The sequence below is a fragment of the Cornus florida genome, unplaced genomic scaffold (assembly GCF_030987335.1).
Source record: "Cornus florida cultivar Cherokee Brave unplaced genomic scaffold, ASM3098733v1 CherokeeBrave_3.0.0_Hap2_Chr11, whole genome shotgun sequence".
Classification (NCBI taxonomy): Eukaryota; Viridiplantae; Streptophyta; class Magnoliopsida; order Cornales; family Cornaceae; genus Cornus; species Cornus florida.
The window spans coordinates 75,495,074-75,518,452 of record NW_026775581.1 but is presented as its reverse complement, the minus strand read 5'-3'; the positions used below and the strand labels follow the sequence as shown (position 1 = coordinate 75,518,452).

The window sequence follows — 23,379 nt, the reverse complement described above, 5'->3', positions numbered from 1 at the left end:
TTTAGCTTGTCTTGATGATTCTTACATTAGTCTTATTGCTTTTATTTTCATAGTGACAATGAAGATATTAACTATGAATGGTTTTCAAGGCATGTTGATTTTGAAACTTGATATTCCATTGCTTAGGTACCTCCTTTGATGGATTATGCTTGATTCTTACCTTCATGTGCTTCATCATTTGATTGAATGCTTGATGGTCTTTTGCTTAAGTTAATGTATTTGATACTACACCCTAGTCTAGGTAGTCCAAATGTGTTGTCTTTTGATAGACCATTCTTGTTTTAATCTCATGAACTTTTTATTGGTTATGAAGCAACTATGTGTTGCTACATAATTCTTGATCATTGCTTATATAGTGTTTATCCCCAATTTAGTCTTGATTTAGCATGTATTTAGGGCGTAGGTGGATTCACTTCTTTAGTTTCCCCTTTTATTATCTCTAACTCTCATTTACCAGCACTATTGTTTTATGCACATTTGAATTCCTAGTTTAGTGACAAACAAAACAAACCCTCTATGAACACCCCTTATCACTCTAAAACGACTCTAGACACTTAGGTTGCCATAAAGTAGCGTAGTCCCAGTGGTTCGACTTACCCGACCAATAGCCCTATTTTACAATGATTCGTGCTATTGCGAAGGCTGATGTATAGTTGATCAACCGATCAATTTTTGGCGCCGTTGCCGGGGACTTGCATACGGTTTAGCGACCAAGGTTCTAGGGTTAATTTTAGTTTGATTGTTAATATTATGTCTTGTGAATATTCCTTGTGTGTTTTGATCATCTTCGTGTTGTAAGATTCTAGGGACTCGAAGCTCGCCGTGGGATTGCTAGCAAATTGTAAGTCTAGAGGACCCCAGGTAAGTTTCTTGACCTTTTAGTTTCACATTGTAAGATATTGTGCATGTGTTAAGTTTAGAAGTAGTTAATTTATTTGCAAGCCCTTGTTGAGGCTATATTATTGTTTTAATTCTGTGTATAAGCATCGGTCCTTGTCGTGGCCATTTATTTTCTGTCTTGATAATTGAGGAGAAAGGGAACATCGTATGTGGAGTTGTGGATAATGAATTGCTTTGTTGATTATATGTTGTGCTGTTGATGTTCGGTCGTAGGTCACTCTCTCTACCCACAATCGATTCGCCCATTGATATCAATTCTCTTGAAAGAACTCTTAGAAGAAACCTTAGGGAATTTACTCTTACAAGGGATCTTGAAACTGAATTTAATACAATGGGAGATAATATAGGAAATCCGGGGAATGAAAGGGCTGAAATTCCTAATATCGAGCCAATGACTCTTAGAGATCATTTCATCCCTACCACCTATGCTTCTCCTTCTTGCATAGTAATGCCAAACATCGATGCAGCTCAATATGAGATCAAATCTAGTACCATCCAAATGCTTCCATCTTTTCATGGTTTTGATAATGAAGATCCATATAAGCATCTCGATGAGTTCCTTGAAATCTGTTCGACCATCCGGTTGAGAGGATTTTCTGAAAATGCACTCCACTTATATCTTTTCCCATTCTCCCTAAAGGATAGGGCAAAATATTGGTTAAACTCCCTCGCTCCCAACTCTATTGCTTCTTGGGCTCAATTGCAACAAGAATTTCTTAAGAAGTATTATCCGGTGAGTAAAACCAACCAAATGAGGCGTTCCATTCTATGCTTTTCTCAAGTTGATGGAGAACAACTCCACGAGACTTGGGAAAGGTTACAAGATCTTCTTCGGAAGTGTCCTCATCATTTGATCCCAAAATGGCAATTAGTGCAAGCTTTCTATGCCGGTTTGACCGACACCCATAGATTTATGGTTGACTCTTCTTGTGGTGGGATGTTCATGTCCAAGAATGCGGATGAGGCTTGGACCTTGCTTGAGAATTTGAGTGAAAATTTACTTCAACACAATTCTCGTAGGGCTCCGACCTCAACCACTCCAAAGAACACCAATCCTTGTCAACAAAAATCAATAAGGGAGGAATCATCTCAAGTGGATGCCATAGCTCATAAATTCTACCAATTGATGGCACCACATCTTCCTCCTTCATTGTCTCAAAATTCGGCAAGTTCGGTTTGTGCCTCATGTAATAGTCCATTTCATCTCTCGGAAGATTGCCCCACACCGGAGCAATTTCCCAATCCCAACCAAGAGCAAGCTAATGCCATATTCTCACGGCCCGGGAACAATCCATATTCCAACACCTACAATCCGGGTTGGCGAGACCATCCGAATTTTTCGTGGAGGCAACAAGCCCCACAAAATTCCCAACTTCAAAATCAAGGGCCTCAAAATCAGCCCTCTTCTCAATATCAAGGTAGGCCTTTCCAAGCCTCTTCAAGCTACCAACCTCCATACCATCCAAATGTCTCCACTCAACCTCCTATGAATCCAATTGATGAGATAGTGGCTGCAACCAAGCAAATGATGGAATCATTAAATGTGCAAATGATGGAATCATTAAACAAGCAAATCCTAGATTCCAACAAGCATCTCTTGACATCCTTGCAACCTACTCTCCAAATGGTTCACTCCTATACTCAATCCATAGCTAGGCTCGAAAATCAAATGGGATAAATAGCTAACCAAGTGAACCAACTTCTTCAAAAAGATAAGGGTAAGCTTCCCGCTCAACCATTTGAAAATCCTAGAGGAATGCATGTGATTGATGAAACCCCTCCTCCGAGTGGGCCGACTCATGAACAAGTTCAAGCTATCACCACCCTTCGGAGTGGTAGAATGGTTGACAACAAGGTTGATGGAGACACAAGTGAGAAAAACCCTCCGTTGAAAAATCCAAATTCAAGCTCTTCAAGTCCAAATCCAAGTTCTTCTTATCCAAATACCATTCACGGAAGTCCCACGCATGTCACCCCAAATGTGGAAACTACTTATGAGCCAAAAGCTCCGTTCCCTCAACGTCTTCAAGAGTCGACACATTTTGGGAATAAGAATTGCAAAATTCAAGACATGTAGGAGGTCTTTAGGCAAGTAAAGATCAATCTTCCTCTCTTGGATGCTATCAAGCAAATTCCTCCCTATGCAAAATTCCTTAAGGATTTGTGCACTCAAAAGCGCACTTCCAGAAGTCATTTACCAAAGAAAGTGAGGTTAATCGAAAATGTTAGTGCGATCATTCAGCACAGCACTCCTCCGAAGTATAAGGATCCGGGTGCCCCCACAATCTCTTGTGTCATTGGTGACAACAAAATCGAGAGGGCCCTCCTTGACTTAGGAGCTAGTGTGAATTTGATTCCATATTCGGTTTACCTACAACTTGGTTTGGGAGATCTAAAGCCAACTCCGATAGTGTTGCAATTTGCTGATCGATCTATTAAGCAACCACGGGGAATTATTGAAGATGTGATCATAAAAGTGGACAAATTCTACTTCCCGGTAGACTTCGTGGTTCTTGATACGGAACCAGTCCATGATCCAAGAAAACACATTCCCATAATTCTCGGACGTCCTTTTCTAGCTACAGCTAATGCTTCCATTAACTGTAGATCCGGATTGATGGATATCTCTTTTGGGAATATGAATGTTAAGCTCAATATCTTCAATGCTGTGCAACTTCCTTCAGATGACAATGAGTGTTTTGAAATCACTATTGCTGATGAACACATTCAAAATCCAATCCCACCTCCTTCAACAGAGGATCCCCTACATGCTTTCTTGGTCCCTTTTGATTTTGAGGATTTTGGTGTGGACAAATCCATTCGGGAAGTCAACTCCTTGCTTGATATTCCATCACCATTTTCCTCTCCTTTATGGGAAGCACCAAATCCATCTCTATCGTGGGATTGTCCATCTCCTTCCATTTCTTCACCGGAGTTACCTCAACATTTTGAGGGTGAACCACCGGACAAAGGTAAGGAGAATGTTGACAAGTTGCTGAAAATTCTTCCAATCATTCCAGCCCAATCTAGAATCATTGTCCATGATACTCAACCTGTGAACAAACCATTTGAGTACAATGAGGTATATGACTTGGAGATTGCAAATATGGAAGGTCATGATCCTACCATTGTTAGTCAAAACAATGACATTCAACGAGCCTCCATAATCTCGAACAAGCAACACCTTTGCTTAAATCTGAAAATAAAAGAAGTGAGATTAAAAGCGATGCTCAAATCCTCTAAGGCCAAACTTGTTTCTCTTCGGAAGGATCAATATCCCTCACCATTCATTGATCCAAGTTTGAGACCATATGAAGGAGGCAAGTTGCACACGGAGCGTTAAGGATCCATCTCTCCAATGGATCCTGATCCTGGTTCGTCTAGCTATCGACATTAAATTTAGCAAAGCAAGGGAAGAAATTCTTTCGATGTTCCAAGCTTCCCTACCTTCTCAAATTGCTCGTGCCTTGAAATTTTCTGGGAAATGGTTTAGAAAAGCCAAAAATTTGATTTTTCTGAAATGGTCTTCAGTTGCGTTCCGTAATTTTAGACTGGCCTCTTAGACCTTCTCAGCTCTAATTTTCATTCCCGGAAATTTCCATCGCTTTCGAGCAAGTTCATAGGATCTTTGGCATGCAACTCATGTGCACAACCTCTCATTTTCAACGCATTGTTGGATCATGGTTCCCCAAAATTTTCCATGCATTGGAGATGAAATGCAAAGTTTGACAATTTTTCATCTAGGCATTAGAAATGTTGAGCAATTTGACAATTTTTCCAAAAATTTTCCATCCATGCAGCGGAATGGACTGAATTTGCAAATTTTAAAATTTTTTCCATGCTTTAGAGATAAAGTGCTAAGTTTCAAAAATTTTCCATCCATGCATTGGATTGGAATTATCTTGCAAAGCTTCAACAATTTTCCCTACATTAAAATTGGAATGATGTTGCAATGCAAAAGTTCAAAAATTTCTTCTATGCATGGGAATGCCATGCAAAGCTTCAAAATTTTTCTATGCATAGCTTGAATTTAGGTTGCCACATGCAAAGTTTAAAACTTTCCCCATGCATTACATGGAATGACATGCAAAAATTTTCAAAATTTTTTCCATGCATGGGAAGGTTGCATTCATGGAAAAATGTTGCCACATTTTCAAAATGCATACCTTAATGGGAATGAAGTTGCCACTTTCTAATGCCATACGAGGTTTACAATTTCCATCTCAATGTTGCAGTCCAGTTTAATGATTCCATAGCATGCATTCATGCAATGCATAAGAATACTGCTAGCACACCATGCATGAAAATGCATCCAATGCATGCACTAGTGCCCATTGTCAACCCACAATGAAGATGTCCAGTTGAGTGCTCGAAACCAAACATCCTGAGGCTACTGCTGTGATTTCGAGCAATCTACCTTCCCTGTCGAGTGCTCGAATTACACCCCACTCTCTCCTCACTCAACCCCGAGCCTACTGTCCTATCTTCGAGCACTCTACTTCAATGCTTAGAGTGCTCGAAAAACAACCCCAGCAGCAACCACCTTCCTCTATCCATCATTCTTCATCTCTCTATCTTGAAACAAAACCAACCCACCAAAGCCTCACTCCCTCACCTCAACCAACCTACTGCAACACCCCAAGCAACCCCTCTCGGCATCTCTCTTCCTCATCCACCCTTTAACTCTCGGCTACCACCAAACCCAATCTCACTTCTATCTCTTCAAACCATGCAACCCATTCCCAGCTCCGGCCAACTTCCCTTCATCAACCAACCAACACCATTCCCTCAACCTCATGCCTGCCCAAAACCATCTCTCTCTCTCTCGACACTTTCATGCAACTTGCATGCGCCTCAAAAAACAACTCCATGCCACCCCACAACCTACAATTTCATGCACAAAGCTCCCCTCACCTCTCTGCCATATTTTCGAGCACTCGAAGCCAAGCTTCGAGTGCTCGCAATTGCTTGAGTTCTCACACAACAAACACCCGAGCCCACTGCCCCATTTTAGAGCACTCGAAGACACACTTCGAGTGCTCGAACCAAGCCACCTCTCTTTTAAACACAACCTCAACCAACCAACTCCCTCTCACTCGGCTCAACCTCTCCACAACTCATCAACCTCACCTCACAACCCTCTCCCAAATCCACTACACCTCTTTCGGCAACCATGTACACCATCCTCCAAACTCAACCTCTCGGCACCCTTAAGCTCCAACCCAACCATCCAAACCCACCACCTCATGCATGCCTCCATAACCAAACCACCACACAAGGAAATGCATTCATGCATGCACCACCACTTCCACCCCACATTTCCTACCATGCATGCATGCATGCACCTCTCCATACATGCTTCTCCATTTCCTTCCACTCCCCATGCATGCTTACCCACCCATCTATCAATCTCTCATCCACATCTTCCATTAACCACAAATAATGGGCCTTGTGTTCTCCATTGTTGGGTAAGTGTCTACCCTCTTTTTCTTTTAATTTTTGATCCATGGAGGATGGGATTGCTTGTGTGAAGGATTTGTGATTGTTTGGGAGTTGTGTATTGCATTTGCAGGGCCAAATTTTTGGATTTTCTCATCTCTAATCAACCTTTGGCACTCTTCCTTTTTGTCTTGCACACCACGTGTTTGACGAATTGCCTAAGCCAACTTTATCTCTCTAAATGCACGGCTTTTGGCATTATTTTGTTTTCCATTTTACACTTATGACTCATGTGTGCCAATTTGTATTTTGTATGGATTTTTACCTTGCAATCACATTCAGGTTAGTATTTTTCTTTCTGTTTTGATTTTTCTTAGAAGACCTATGCTTTCACCTGTGTACATTAGTTCTGTTTTGATAGGTCTTCATGTCCAAGTTTGGGGGACGCCGTTGCGCACTCACATGGTTGAACATCTACGTCGTCGTCACTCCACTTGGTATTATTGTTCTTTTACCCTCTTTGCGCTTATTTTGATTTACTTGTCTTCTCACATTGAGGACAATGTGACATTCAAGTTTGGGGGTGCATTTATGTATTTTTGGTTTTACATTTTTGCTAAGCAATGATAATGGAATTTGAAACCTGTTGGAGATGAAAGCATATGTTTAAAACTTTGTGTATAGAAGCAGCTGAAATTTTTGAAAATAAAGAAAATTTGAGTTGAAATGATCATGTAGATTCAAATTAGTCTGTATAAATGTCTCAATTAAATTCTTGCTGGATTTGACACTCTTTTAAGCTTCACAATGCACAGATGCACATTGGAAACTTAACTGTGAGGCATGCAACTTGATTGACCTTGACCTTACCCTAGTTAATCTGATTTGATGAACCTAATGGATGAATACTTTTGGCATGAATCTAAAAAAAAAAAAAAAAAAACTTAGAAAGAAAGAAAATAATGATCAGTTGACGTTCGTAGCCTTTCCAACTCGAGTTATTAAACCCTAGGAGTGTCTCTACACTTAGCACCCTAAAACCGTCTGGTTTGGGAGTTGTTGGCCTAACGCTTGCTACAGGGGTTGGTTAGAAAGCTTAAGGGACTTAAACATTGCACGGTCATTCAAAAAATAAACTGGTAATAAACATGGTTCGTTGGAGTTCGTAGCCTTTCTAACTTGAGTTATTAAGCCCTAGGAGTGTCTCTACACTTGGCACCCTAAAACCGTCTGGTTTGGGAGTTGTTGGCCTAACGCTTGCTACAGGGGTTGGTTAGAAAGCTTAAGGGACTTCAGCATTGCACAACCATTCTATGTTTCGCTTATGAGTTACAATAAATTGTCAACAAGCAACAAAAGTTGTCTTGTAAATAAAATCATGCCTTAGGGACCTCATTTAAAGGGGAATTTAATGATTTGAAAACTTGTGCTTTGGAATTGGAAAAGAAAGTAAAAGCCGCATGTTGAGAATCCAATTCACTTTCACTGAAGCTAGAGTTGATTTCCATTCAAGAGATGATAATTGAGTTATTTATATAGACTTTGATGTTGATGCATATATGTGGAAATGTATTTAGCTAATTTTTGTATCAATGCTTCATATATGCAAGGTAGTCTTCCCAATGACCCCATCTCCAGCTCTTTTTCTATTTCAAGTTATTTTTGAGCAATGTATATATCTTATTTTACCATGGATGATATTTTTGTAGTAGCAAGCCCATGGTTGTCTTTTCATTAAGTTTTTCATTGTAGTTTTGCTAAGGGACTAGCAAAATGTAAGTTTGGGGGTGTGATAAGCGCCAAATATTGTATATTCAAGCGCCCTAAATTGCATTAGTAAAGTCCGTTGTATGTTAATTTATGTAGATTATCTTCATTTCTATGTTTTTATGCATTTTCAGGTTCATTGGCCAAAATGGAACAAGAATAAGGCCTTGTGGAATCTTGAGCAACAAAAGGTGCCAATGCTGAATTCTGGCAGCAGTAGAACCTGGATTTTGCTCGCCATTTTGACCTTCCAAACTCGAGAACTGGACTTCCCTCATAACATGAAAGATTTAGAGCTCTGAATCAGCTTTCCAAATCTTCAAACAGTTTGTCATTCGGAGCTTGGAGCAGAGAGTTATGGCCTTGTTACCAGAGGTGCGCAGAACTGCCTGGCAGCAATGAAATTCTGCCTTGATATTCATTTTCGACCAACCATCCTTGAGAATTGGATCTCTACTAAAACATGAAATATTTAGAGCTCTGAATTAAATTTCTAAATCTTCAAACGGTTCATCATTCGGAGTTAGGAGCGCAAAGTTATGGCTGTTTAACCAAAGTAGGTCTGGGCGGAGCAAGTGAAGCATGGGCATTTTTACACTAAATTCGAGTGCTCGAGGCCTTGCTTAGAGTGCTCGAATTTTGGGCAGAATGCCCTTCGGAAATGGCTCATTTCAGCCCACTTGCACCTTGGTTTCTTCATTTTGCTTTCCTCTTTAATGAAGTGGTTGGAGATGTTGGTTGGTGGCCTTTTGGTGGGAGATAAGAGGGATATGAGCCACACAATAGAAGAAGCTTCATTTCTACAAGATTAGAGGAGAGAGAAGAGAGCAAGAAGAAGAGGGTTCTTGGAGCAAAAGGAAGGGAGCTCGAAAATGGAGGAAAAGGGCAAGCTTCTTCCTTCTCCTAGCTCACTCATGGGTAACTAAACCTCATCTAGGGAGGTGATGAAGCCTCCCCTTTTGTTCATGTTCTAGATTAGGTTCTATTTTGGGGATTATAATGTATAAACTTTCGTCCTTTCATAGTTTAAGAGCTTATTACTTCTTGTAATGAATATTCATGTTTAAATGATTGATGTGAGTTATTTAGCTTATCTTGATGATTCTTACATTAGTCTTATTGTTTTTATTTTCATAGTGACAATGAAGATATTAACTATGAATGGTTTTCAAGGCATGTTGATTTTGAAACTTGATATTCCATTGCTTAGGTACCTCCTTTGATGGATTATGCTTGATTCTTACCTTCACGTGCTTCATCATTTGATTGAATGCTTGATGGTCTTTTGCTTAAGTTAATGTATTTGATACTACACCCTAGTCTAGGTAGTCTAAATGTGTTGTCTTTTGATAGACCATTCTTGTTTTAATCTCATGAACTTTTTATTGGTTATGAAGCAACTATGTGTTGCTACATAATTCTTGATCATTGCTTATATAGTGTTTATCCCCAATTTAGTCTTGATTTAGCATGTATTTAGGGCGTAGGTGGATTCACTTCTCTAGTTTCCCCTTTTATTATCTCTAACTCTCATTTACTAGCACTATTGTTTTATGCATATTTGAATTCCTAGTTTAGTGACAAACAAAACAAACCCTCTATGAACACCCCTTATCACTCTAAAACGACTCTAGACACTTAGGTTGCCATAAACTAGCGTAGTCCCAGTGGTTCGACTTACCCGACCAATAGCCCTATTTTACAATGATTCGTGCTATTGCGAAGGTTGATGTATAGTTGATCAACCGATCACAAACTCATTTTAATTTTAAACATGCATGATAGGATTAATAATTCACCTTGTATCTTGTATGAATGCATTTATATTCAGATTATTTATGTCTAATTCATTTATCTATTTGCTAACATATTCAATGTAATTGGACCTCATTTATACAGACAGGAAAATGAACTTAGATATTTTACTCATAACGTAAGGGTACAAAATGTATTTACTATTCCTATACCTAATCCTTTAACATTAAGATACCCTATTTGACATTAATGCTTTTAATAAGTGAAATAAGGTAAATGATATGACTTGGTGCAATATTCTAGAGTTTATCTTGAATACGCTCCAAAGCTAAAATTTGCATTATTTTATTTTCTTCAAGCATCATGTTAAAAATCAATGAGTTGTTTTAGTGAGATTAGATAGAACATATGCCTAAATACAATGTCAGATTTAAATACCATCAAGATAGCCTAAGGATCTCTAGTAAAAGATTGAATTTTGGAAATTGATTGTTTATTATTTAAAAATTTAACTAGAGGTCAATAGGGCTGACTTAGGTGGTAAGTTTTAAGTTGACATGATTATTGCATTGTTACCAAACTCGTTTGACTCTTTTAGAGTGAACTAAATAAGGAACCAATTTGAGTTCACACTCGCTAATATTCTTATAGAGTTGGTAACATATGAAGGGATAATCAAAAGTATAGGCATTCCTATCAATCTAACCTAGTCTATACCATCTTCTTTTAGGTCCAAGTGGAAGGGCAAAGTAAAGAAGAATGATGATAATAGGATTAGGCTAGTATAAAATATGGGTATCCAAAAGGTTAAAGGGAATAAGGCAATGTATGTTGATGACGAAGAAAACTGTTTCTTTTGCCGCTAACTAAGACACTAAAGGACGTACTGTCTAAGCAATGACGTGGCATAGGAAAATGTATATTTAATCATTGAGCATTGTTATATAGTTGTATCTATTAATTCCTGATAGATAGATTCTGGAGCCACTAAACATATTTTCAATTCGTTGCAAGGATTTCAGGAATCCAGAAGTCTTGATGATATGGATATATATTTGTCTTTTGATCTGATGTCAAGGTTGTAGCTAAGTCAGTGGGAGTATTACATCTGAAATTTGAGAGGATAAGGATATTAGTATCAGAGAACTATCTTTATGCACAGATGTTAGACGCAATCTCATTCTTATTTCACTTTTGGTTTATAAAAACTGTATTGTTATTTTGTAAAACTGGTTTTATAAAATTGATTAGATGTGCGATTGCTTTTGGTGCATTAAAAGATGATCAATATACTATAACCACAAGCTCTTAATATTTGCAGGATGTAGAAACTAATATTGCATCTTCTAGATTGAATGCTAAGAGAAAATTTGTTATTCCTGACTTATTGTATTTTTAGTGTCTATTTTTGGGTTGTAATCAGTTAAAATGAGATTCAAAGATTGATCAAAGAAGGTTTATTACCTAGTGAGGTAAGGGAGCCTAAACCAAACTTGTGAATCCTATTTTGAATGATAGATAATTCTAAAGGCTTAATCAGCCAAATGAAATAGATATAAAGAATAATTAGAGTCGGTACACATAAACACGTGTGATCTTATGAACATCCGAGTAAGATTACTTACATTTTGGATAAATTTACCTGATGCGACACAAGTCATAAACTTTTGGTATATTCTGAAAGTGTCAAAACTGATGTGAAGCACAGATTAGGTAAACTTATCAAAACACTTCGGTCCGATCGTGGATATGAGTATTTTTTAGGATAATGCAAAGACTATATGGTCAGTGAGGGTATTGTGTACCAATTTTCCACAATTGACGCTCAATGAATTGAGGTGTTAAATAAGAATAACAGAATTCTGCTTAAACATGGTTAGATCTATGATCAGTTATTCTACATTATCTCTTTGATTTTAGAATTTAGCCTTATTGATATTGATGCACATTATGAACTTCATTTCATCTTAGTCTATCTTAAGGATACCTTTAGAGCTGTGTTTTTTACTAGATCTTAGTTTGAATCACATGCACATATGGGGTAGTCTTGCACTTGTGTGCTTGATATGGATAAGTAAGTTAGAAGCAGATCATACGCATGATAGATTTGATAGCTACTCTAAAGACACTAGGATGGATTATTTTATGATATCAATGATAAAAATTGATTATTTACACTCACTGTTTATCTATAGGAGGATCATATTATGAATCACATACCTAATAGCATAATGTTAGAGAATATGTTATGAGTACCAAATGTACCACAAATGAACGCACTTATTATAGAGATTAAGAATTATATATGAATTCCCTATTGATATGTCAGCATCATCGAGTACAAAGATTCATGCATCGGTACATTGTTGTAGTGAGAGGATTATCATCCAATCTGACAGAATCATGTTTTTAGGTGAGACCTTTATGGACATTCCTGTTAAACATGAGTTGGACCCAGTGAGCTACACGGAAGCATGAACCAATATGAATACAGATTGTTTTGGTAAGTTGCTATGAAATCAGAGTTGGAATCTATGTATTCTAATAAAATCTGGGATCTTGTAGAACTTTCTAGTAGGGTGATAGCTATGGAAGGCAAATTAATCTACAAAAGGATACCAACACATTTCTTAGTGAATGAACCATGTGTGTACAGGGTAATGTCATTATTTTTCTAATTCTATATATTGATGACATCCTACTCATTTATAATGATGTGGAAGCTTTGTCATCATTAAAGAGGTAGCTGGTCAATTATTTTGAAATAAAGGATCTTCAAGATGTAAGCTATATTCCTAGGATCAAGCTTTTGCAAGATCAGGTTAAAAGAAAATAGGCTTATCTTAATAATCCTACATTGATAAAGTTTTGACCAAGTTTGGTATGCAAAACTTAAAGAATGACTTACTTTATTGATATAGATTGCTCTCTCTAGTAAGTATTTTTCCAAGACTAGCAGAGGAAATTGAGTAAATGAGACTGGAACTATATGCTTCGGCATATGGGAGTCTTATATATGCCATGGTTTATACCAAACAGGACATCCGCTATATACTAGGGATAGTCAGTAGATATAAGTCCAATCCTAGACTAGATAACTGGTCTGTTGTGAAAAATATCATTAAGTACCTTAAGAAAACCAATAATCTCATACTCATTTATGGATGTGATGATGTGGTTCTAGTCGGTTATGCTAGTTCTGATTTTAAATCAGATATAGATATTATAAAGTCCATGACTTAATGTATATTCACTCAATGGAAGGGAAATCAGTTGGCAGATTGTCAAGTAGATTTCAACTGCTGACTCAAACCTAAAGGTGGAGTACATTGCATCCTGAAAGGCAGTAAATGAAACTTTTGGTTTGATCTCACTGATTTAGAGATTGTGAAGCATACTAGCCTACCTATCGAGCTATATTGCAATAATAGTGCAGAAGTAGTCCAAACCTATGACCCAAGGCTCCATAGAGGAACGAGGTACATTGAAAGGAAGTATCATGTCCTACATGATATTGTTCGGCAAGAAAATATACTCATAACTAAAATATTGCATTGGAACACAACTTTGTTAATTCATTAACAAAGGTATCATCGATCAATAGTTTTGATCATCACCTAGATAACATTGGAGTTAGATGCAGTTAGAATTGGTTATGAGGGCAAATGGAAGCTGTTGGGATTTATATGCCCTGGCATAGCGAATTCCTATTTGGATTAAAGTGACATTCGTTTATGATGTATATGAAATATTTATACTTTATACAATTGGTGAATTTAATGTATTATGTTTCAATTCATTATGGAATTGATTGTATCCACTTGATTACAAGAGATATTTATATATGTATGTGATGGCGATCAATACATGAATATATAAATAGTAATCATAAATGGTTCATAGTCAGTGATTATGGATGGACTCATAATTAATTAAGACTTGAACTGGATCTGCGTTAGGTTAAGATATATTAGGAGAGCTGTCGTATGCAATTGCTTCCTATCACTGTCATGTCATTTGACTCTTAAGCATGAGAGAAGTATAGACTCTTTTATTAATTAATAATTACTTTAATTTGTTCGGCGGATACTTCGGGATTGATCGGTTGGTCAATCATACATCAACCTTCGCAATAGCACGAATCATTGTAAAATAGGGCTATTGGTCGGGTAAGTCGAATCACTGGGACTGCGCTAGTCTTATGGCAACCTCAGTGTCTAGAATCTTTCTAGAATGATGAGGGGGTGTTCATAAAGGTTTTGTTTGTTGTCACTTAAATTAGGAATTCAAAGTGCACAAAACACTAATTTGCAAGGAATTTAGGATGAAATAGAACAATAGAGAAGAGACTAGGGAAGAGACTCCACAACTATCAATAAGCATGCTAGGATATGATTTACTTAGGGGAATAACATATATATATAACTATGGGATGCAACAACACAAATTATTACATTCCCTTCAAGAAATTTATGAAATCAATAGGTAAGAATAACCTATCAAAGCATTGCATGTTTTGGTTACCTAAACTAGGTTGTAACCTTAGACATACTCACTAAGCATAGAGTTATCAAGCCCTTAATCACATAGTAGAAGCACATGACATAGAATCCAAGAATAATCTATCAAAGGAAGATCATAAGCAATAGATTATCAAATCTCCTAAATATCATGCCATTAACAACACTTCCATAAACTCCATTCCATTGTCACTATGAAAATGTAGCAATATAATCATAGGAGAAAAACCATCTAAGACAAGATATTTAACTCAAGATGATTATGTATAGGTATTGAAATTTATTACATCAAATGAAGAGCTCTAGTTCATGGAAGGATTACATACATATATTAACCCCAAAATATAAATCAAAACAAAGCAAAGCTTACAAAATGGAGCTTCATCGCCTCCCTAGAGGAGGTTTAGTTACCCATGGTGGCCCTAGATGAAGGAAGAAGCAAGGCTTTCCCCTCCATTTTTGAGCTTCCTCCTTGAAGCTTTAAGAACTGCTCCTCTTTGCTCTCTTCTCCCTCCTCTAATCTTGTAGAATGAAGCTTAAATGAAATGTGTGGCTCTTATCCCTCTTATCTACCACCAAACTAGGCTCTCTCTCTCCTCCAAAAACATCCCCAACCACCTCATAAAAGAGGGCCATCCAAAATTGGAAATTTTAGAGCACAAGTGGGCTGTCTCATGGAGCAAACTGCCCAAATTTCGAGTGCTCGAAATAGGGCCTCGAGCACTCGAATTTAGTGTAAAAAGCTCCATGCTTCACTTGCTCTGCCCAGACCTACTTTGATGAAATGGCCATAACTTTGCGCTCCAAACTCCGAATGATGAACCGTTTAAATATTTGGAGAGCTGATTCAGAGCTTTAAAAACTTCATGTTTTGATGAAGACCCAAATCTCAAGTCTTTTTGGTCGAAAATGGAGAGAAAGGCAGTACTTCAGTGCTGCCAGGCAGTTCTGCGCACCTCTGGTAACAAGGCCATAACTCTCTACTCCGAGCTCCGAATGATGAACCGTTTGAAGATTTAGAAAGCTAATTCAGAGCTCTAAATCTTTCATGTTATGATGGAAGTCTAGTTCTCGAGCTTTCTAAGTTAAAATGGCGAGCAAAGTCCTAACTCCACTGTTGATCTCGTGAAGCAATCTGCCCTAATTTCGAGCACTCGAAATAAGGCTTCTAGCACTCGAAAATTAGCCAGAATGCCCTATGCTTGGTTTGCTCCGCCCGGACCTACTTTGGTAAAATGGCCATAACTTTGTGTTCTGAACTCCAAATGATGAACCGTTTGAAGATTTGGAAAGCTAATTCAAAGCTCTAAAAACTTCATGTTTTGGTGAAGATCCAATTCTCAAGGATGGTTGGTCGAAAATGAAGATCAAGGCAGAATTTCATTGCTGCCAGGCAGTTCTGCACACCTCTGGTAACAAGGCCATAACTCTCTGGTCCGAGCTCTGAATGATGAACTGCTTGAAGATTTGGAAAGCTGATTCAGAGCTCTAAATATTCCATTTTATAATGGAAGTCCAATTCTTGAGTTTACAAGGTCAAAATGGCGAGCAAAGTCCTGACTCCACTGCTGCCAGAAATTCAGAATTGTGCCTTTTGATGGCCAAAACTCCACAAAGCCTTGATTTTGCTCCTTTTTTGGCAAATGGACCTGAAAATATATACATACACACAAATGAAGATAATCTACTTAATTAAACAAACAACGGACTTAACTAATGCAATTTAGGACGCTTGAATATACAGTATTCGGCGCTTATCAGGGATCCTTAGACCGACACTTTGAGTAGTTATGTAATTAATAGTTAGAGAGTTATATTATCAATATTTGCATCAATGCTACTTGTATTTATTTTGTATTGATTATAGTAGATCACAAATTAAATTTGAAGGCCTTCATGTGTTTTTAGATAAAATGATTTATTATATATATATTTATTTAAATTATTATTTTTGTCAAACATATATTTTATTGTGATCGAGCCAAAAATAATCAAAGGTACCAAAATAAATATATTAATTAAGTAGTTGGATTGATGGCTTTATTTATCTGATAACTAATTATGCATAGAGAGGTCAAAATGCAACATTGACTTAGAGGTTATTTATTATTGAATTGGAGTTTAATTAATTTCTTTTAGTGGAGTAGAAATTAATTAATGAATTAATTTAATTGGGTCCATGGACTGTACCGATTATTAATTCATTGTAGCCAAGAAAATAATAAGTCCAATAGGATTCTCACTCATAGCCCAACTTGATATTGAAATTGTATTAGATTTGAGATATGTGAATTAGAGATGGAAAAGGATTTATTGTTTCCTTTTCTTATTTTTATGTTGCCTATATATACATAGGTTCATGTATATTTTAGGGGAGACTTTTGATAAGAAAAGAAAGAATATATTTTCTCTCTCTAAAATTTTAGAGTTTGCATTCTCATCTAATAGAGGCTCCCACAAGCCTAATTTTTCAAGGTCATTCATAGAGGCTTATGGGTGATTCCTAAAGGCAAAACTATTACCAAAATGATGGAGATCCAAGGAGATGGCATCTAGCAAAGGGATCTACAATAAGTTAGAACATTCATTTAGAAAGAGAGATCTAAGGTTTTCTCAAACCTTGATATAAGTATTCAATCTATTAATTGAATGATACATCATATTTTTTTTTTGCATAAAACTTATTTTTATGTGATGAATCAAGATATATGTATGAAAATTCCTCAGAAAGTTTTTAAAACTTGCACGTTTCCCAACAGCAGGGTCATTTCGGTTGAACGAAATGGTTATTTCGATCAACCGATTCTTTTGTTAGCCTTAGGACTTTTCATTTCGGTCGACCGGTTCAGGGTAGCCTCATAGGCCATTTCGGCCAGCTGAAGTCCCAATTCGGCAGACTGAAGTGGCACTGTTTTGTGTACCTTTCTCCCTTCATCGATTCATTTAAACTCTGAGTCTTAAAATGTTGTTACGAACCTTCTTGAAGTTTAATTAGGATACAAGGATGATGCATGAACATTAGTTATGATGGGGATTGACGTACTTGACCTCGAGTTCGGGTAAGGACCCTTCGGACCTACGGGTTTATTTATTTATTTTTGTTTTAATTTTATTTTTCTCTTTCCAATTGATGTTTAAGTTTAGAAGTAGTTGATTTGTTTTATTTTTATTTTCTCTTTTTAATTGATGTTTCTAATTGATGTTTAGAAGTGGTTGATTTTTTTCTTCATTTTTTTATTTTATTAATTTTGGTTCATTCTTAATTTATTATTATTTTGAGTCATTATTGTTATTATTATTTTTTTTTTCTTTTTTAGAAGTATCATTCTTCTTTTTTCTTTAATTTTTATTTTTAGTTTACTCTTTGTAAGTATACTTTGGATGGTTCAAATTTTGTTATTCTTAATTTGTTATATTGAGAATGTTGGATTGTTAATTTTTTTTCTTTACTTTTTCTTTTTAGAAGCATTATTATTATATTTTTCTTTTCTTTTTTATTTTTCTCTTTCTAATTGATGTTTAAAAGTGGTTGATTTGTTTTATTTTATTTTTTTTCTTTCTAATTGATGTTTAGAAGTGGTTGATTTGGTAAGTTTACTTTGGATTGTGATTTTTTTTTTATATTTTATATTTTTTTATTTTTGGTTCATTCATAATTTATTATTATTTTGAGTCATTATTGTTTTTTTTATTTTCTTTACTTTTTATTTTTTAGAAGTATCATTGTTGTTTTTTCTTTAGTTTTTATTTTTATTTTACTTTTTATAAGTTTACTTTTGATTTGATTTTTTCTCTCAGTTTTTATTTTTTATTTTTCGTTCATTCTTAATATAGGTTTCAATGTTTTTTGGTTTTCGGTTAGACTTGATTTTGAATTGAATTTGTTGTTGAAATTTTTTTTATATGTTTTTATTTTTGATTCATTCTTAATATATTATTTTGAGTCGGGTTTCAATAGGAATTTAAAATTTTACATAATGATAACTAATTTTTTTTATTTATTTTTTTAAGCATTTCCTTACAAAAACTAAATATGAGATATCAAATTTTCAAATCAAATAAATTGGTAGATTCTTTCCCTTTTTTGAATATCTATTTTCATATTTCCAAAGGTCAAGGTCATGTTAAAAATATATTAATTAATGGATATAAAAAGAGTTTTTAAAAGAGTTTCAATAAAACTCTAACACAAATTACCTATTTATCTATTTATTATGAGTTTTTTAATAAAAGAAATATAATTATACAAGAATTACTAAATATAAAAATATTTATTAATTGATATAAAAAATAATATAATTTCTCTAATACTCTACCACAAATTACCTTTTATTATGAGTTTTTTAGTAAAAGGAAATCTAATTAGACTAGGATATATTTAAAGAAATAAAATAATTTGTATAAAACTCTACCACAAATTACCTATTTTATTTTCAATAAAAATCTATCACATTATACAGTAATATATTTAAAGAGTTTCTATAAAACTCTGACACAAATTATCTTTTTATTATGAGTTTTTTAATGCAAGAAAATCTAATTAGACAAAAATTATTAAAATAAAAAAATATTTATTAATTTATATAAAAAGAGATTTTAAAAGAGTTCCTATAAAACTTTAACACAATTTACCTATTTATGAATTTCTTATGATTTTTTTAATAAAAGAAAGACTAAGTAGACAAGAATTATTAATATAAAAAATATTTATTAATTGATATAAAAAGTAAAATAATTTTTCTAAAACTCTAACAAAAATTATATTTTATTATGAGTTTTTTAGTAAAAGGAAATCTAATTAAAGTAGAATTATTAATATAAAAAAATATACATTAATTGTTATAAAAAGAGTTTTTAAAAGAGTTTCCATAAAACTCTACAACATTTTACCTATTTATCTATTTATTATAATTTTTTTTTTAATAAAAGGAAATTCAATTAGACAAGAATATATTTAAAGAAAATAAAATAATTTCTATAAAACTCTCCGACATTATTTATTTATCATGAGTTTTTTAAAAGAGTTTCTATAAAACTATAACACAAATTACCTATTTATCCATTTATTATGAATTTTTTAATAAAAGAAAATCTAATTAGACAAGAATAATTAATATAACAAATATTCATCAATTGATACAAATTACCTTTTATTATGTTTTTTTTAATAAAAGAAAACATAATTAGACAAGGATATATTTAAAGAAAATAGAATAATTTCTATAAAAAACTCAACCACAAATTACCTATTTTAATTTCAATAAAACTCTATCACATTAGATAATGATATTAAAAGAGTTTCAATAAAACTCTAACATAAATTACCTATTTATTTTGAGTTTTTTAATGAAACAAAATTTAATAAGACGAGAATTATTAATACAAAAAATATTTATTAATTGATAAAAAATAAAATATTTTTTCTTGAACTTTATCACATATAACTTATTTATTATGAATATGTTTAAAGAAAATTAAATAATTTTATAAAACTCTACCACAAATTATCTATTTTTAAAAAAAAAAAACTTTATGACGTATAATATGTATTTATCTATTTATTATGAGTTTTTTAATAAGAGAAAATCTAATTAGAGAAATATATATTTAAGGAAAATAAAATAACTTTTTAAAAGAATTTCTATAAAACTCTAACACAAATTATCTATTTATTATAAGGTTTTTTAAAAAAGAAAATATAATTAGACAATAGTAATTTATATAAAAAATATTCATTTATTGATATAAAAATAAAATAATTTCTCTAAAACTATATCACAATTTAACTTTTACTTAGAGTTTTTTATTAGAAGAAAATCTAATTAGAAAAGGATATATTTAAAATAAAAAAAAAATAATTTCTATAAAACTCTACCACAAATTACTTATTTTATTTTCAATAAAACTCTATCACATTAGACAATGATATATTTAAAGAGTTTCAATAAAACTCTAACATAAATTACCTATTTATCTATTTATTATGAGTTTTTTAATGAAAGGAAATTTAATTACACGAGAATTATTAATTTTAAAAAATATTTATTAATTGATATAAAAAGAGATTTTTAAAAAGTTTCTATAAAACTCTAGCACAAATTATCTATTTATCAATTTATGATGAGTTTTTTAATAATAGAAAATCTAATTAGAGTAGAATTATTAATATAAAAAATATTTATTAATTGATATAAAAAATAAAAGAATTTTTCTAAAACTTTATCACATATAACTTATTTATTATGAATATATTTAAATAAAAATAAAATAATTTCTATAAAATTCTACCACAAATTATCTATTTTATTTTCTTTAAAAACTTTATCACATATAATCTATATTTATCTATTTATTATGAGTTTTTTAATAAAAAAAAATCTAATTGGAGAAGGATATATTTAAAGAAAATAAAATAATTTTTTTAAAAAAATTCTATAAAACTGTAACACAAATTACCTATTTATCTATTTATTATGATCTTTTTAATAAAAAAAATCTAATTAGACAATAATTATTTATATAAAAATTATTTATTTATTGATATAAAAAATAAAATAATTTCTCTAAAACTCTAACACAAATTAACTTTTATTATGATTTTTTTAATAATAAAAAAATCTAATTAGACAAGGATATATTTAAAGAAAGTAAAATAATTTCTATAAAATTCTAACACAAATTACCTATTTTATTTTCCATAAAACTCTATCAGAGTTTCTTTAAAACTCTAACACAAATTACCTATTTATCTATTTATTATGAGTTTTTTAAGGGAAAAAAATCTAATTTGGAAAAGAATTATTAATATAAAAAATATATTTATTAATTGATATAAATATAGTTGTTAAAAGAGTTTCTATAAAACTCTAACACAAATTATCTATGTATCTATTTATTATGAGTTTTTAATAAATTGAAATATAATTAGACAAGAATTATTAATATAAAAAAATACTCAATAAAACTCTACCACAAATTAGCAATTTTTTTTCTTTTAGTATCTCATTATTTATTTAATATAATAATGTTTATTAATTGAAATAAAATGAATTAAAATAAAAGAGTTTTTATAAATAAAATGAAGTAAAATAAAAGAGTTTCAAATCATTATTAAAAACAACTAAAAAAATAGGTCATTATTTAATAAAATAATTTACCAAACAATAACGTGCGATTTCCTAGTACATATAAATCAGTATAGGTAGATATATATAGAGATTAATGTTTTCGGAATGAGGTAAATTAATAAATTACATTTAGAAAAACATAAATAGTTTATAAGGGAAGGAGAAAATTTCAAAGGGTATTTTTACACATTTTTAAAAAATATATACATCTTACATATATATATATATATATATATATATATATATATATATATAAAGTAAGGGAAGGAGAAAATTCAAGGGACACGTGCCCTGGTCCTATACTAGCTCCGTTCCTGCCGGGAGTTGCTATGAGTATCAGTTGTTTGATTGAGGTGAGTTTTGATGAAAGGGGGGTCGGAGATCAAGGTAAAACCAAGGCATGATGGCTTCTTCTTCGCATGAGTGAGTAGTCATGATTTGTATTCTCTTCCCTGGTTTGGCATGGGCTAGCCTCTTTCTTGATCTATTATTAAAATCTGGTAACTGACTTTGTTGGTTTTTGCTCTGATACCACTTTCTAATTTTGTTCTAAAACCACTTTGTTGGAAATAGTGGGCTATACAAACAAATACAACTCTATATAATTTGAAAGAGAAATGGAGGAAGAAATATATTATTTCACTTATTCCCAACTTTTTCTTATTCTAAAATGACTAAAGTACATGATTATATAGGCCTCACATATGTATGTGTAACCATTACATTTAAATGCCCAATTACACTCATTATTCCCACTAACATGATATTTAGTAGGTATAACTCTTACTAACATAACCATTTAGTCTTAACTTTCATGACTCTTGATTTTACATAACCTTCACCATCACACTAACTTTCATATACTAATTCTCATTAAGATAATTTACTATCCATTAATATGCTAAATGCTCACTTACATTATGTACACAAATACTTGAAATGACTAATTAAATACTAAAATCAAGTTTATTTTTCAACACCCCCCTTTAAACTTGATTTTGTAACTTGAAAATAAACTTCTTATTAATCTTGAGGGCTTGATCAAAAGTTTAATGGCTGATCTTCATTTCCACATCCTTCAATAGCTTCAATCTTCTTGACCATTTCCATTGATGTGTAGGGCTTGTCAAACTTCTTCAAGTGTTTGAATAATGTCCTCTTATGATCAACCTTTATCTTTTTTCACATGGGTGCACCATCCGTTTTCACTCTTCTTGAATTCTTGAAACTTCTTGAACTTCTTATGTGCTTCTTCTTTGGAATCCAAAAATAACTCCATATTCACCCAGCCTATGTCAATTACAAAATTCTCCAAACCATTTTGTAAAAAATAATTCGAAAAATTCTTCTCGCCTTTAGCTTCAATGTCATAATTAATTGGAACAATTTTCTTCAAAGAAATTCATCATTCTCCACAAAATAAACATTATTTGATGAATATAAAGAAATAATAATTTCATCAAATAAGTCAAATATAACTTCTTTCAAGGTGAAATTTGTAACCATACCTGAAATTGTTAACTCACCAATTTTATCAACTTTTGCCTCTTCTTTAGCACTTTTTTCTTCTTTAACTTTTCTTTTCACTTCAATCTCCTCCACTTTTTCAATCTTTTCTTCAATACCTTTCTTTATCTCTTCCTTATTCACCATTTCACTTTAGCTTTCAACTTTTGAATCTTCAATTTCTTCAACTTCATTTATGTTGTACGCCACTTCATTCTCCACAAATGTGTCCTCTAAACTTTCATAATCATCATTTGTAAACTCATCATCTTCAAAACATTGTAACCAATATTCCATGGGTAGTGATTCACCTCTATAATTGAAAATGATGGTCTCGAGCATCATCTAAATACAATTTGGAATTT

General features: G+C 33.1%; 1 protein-coding gene across 1 annotated transcript in view; it reads right to left on the bottom strand.

Moving 5' to 3' along the window:
* LOC132281315 (F-box/kelch-repeat protein At3g06240-like) overlaps positions 1-23,161 on the bottom strand; it is a 37,776-nt gene extending 14,615 nt beyond the window's left edge. Inside the window, exon 1 of the mRNA XM_059783031.1 lies at positions 23,017-23,161. Within this exon, the coding sequence (XP_059639014.1) occupies positions 23,017-23,161 (145 nt within the window). The remainder of the gene's footprint in view (positions 1-23,016) is intronic.
* Positions 23,162-23,379: the final 218 nt, after the last annotated feature.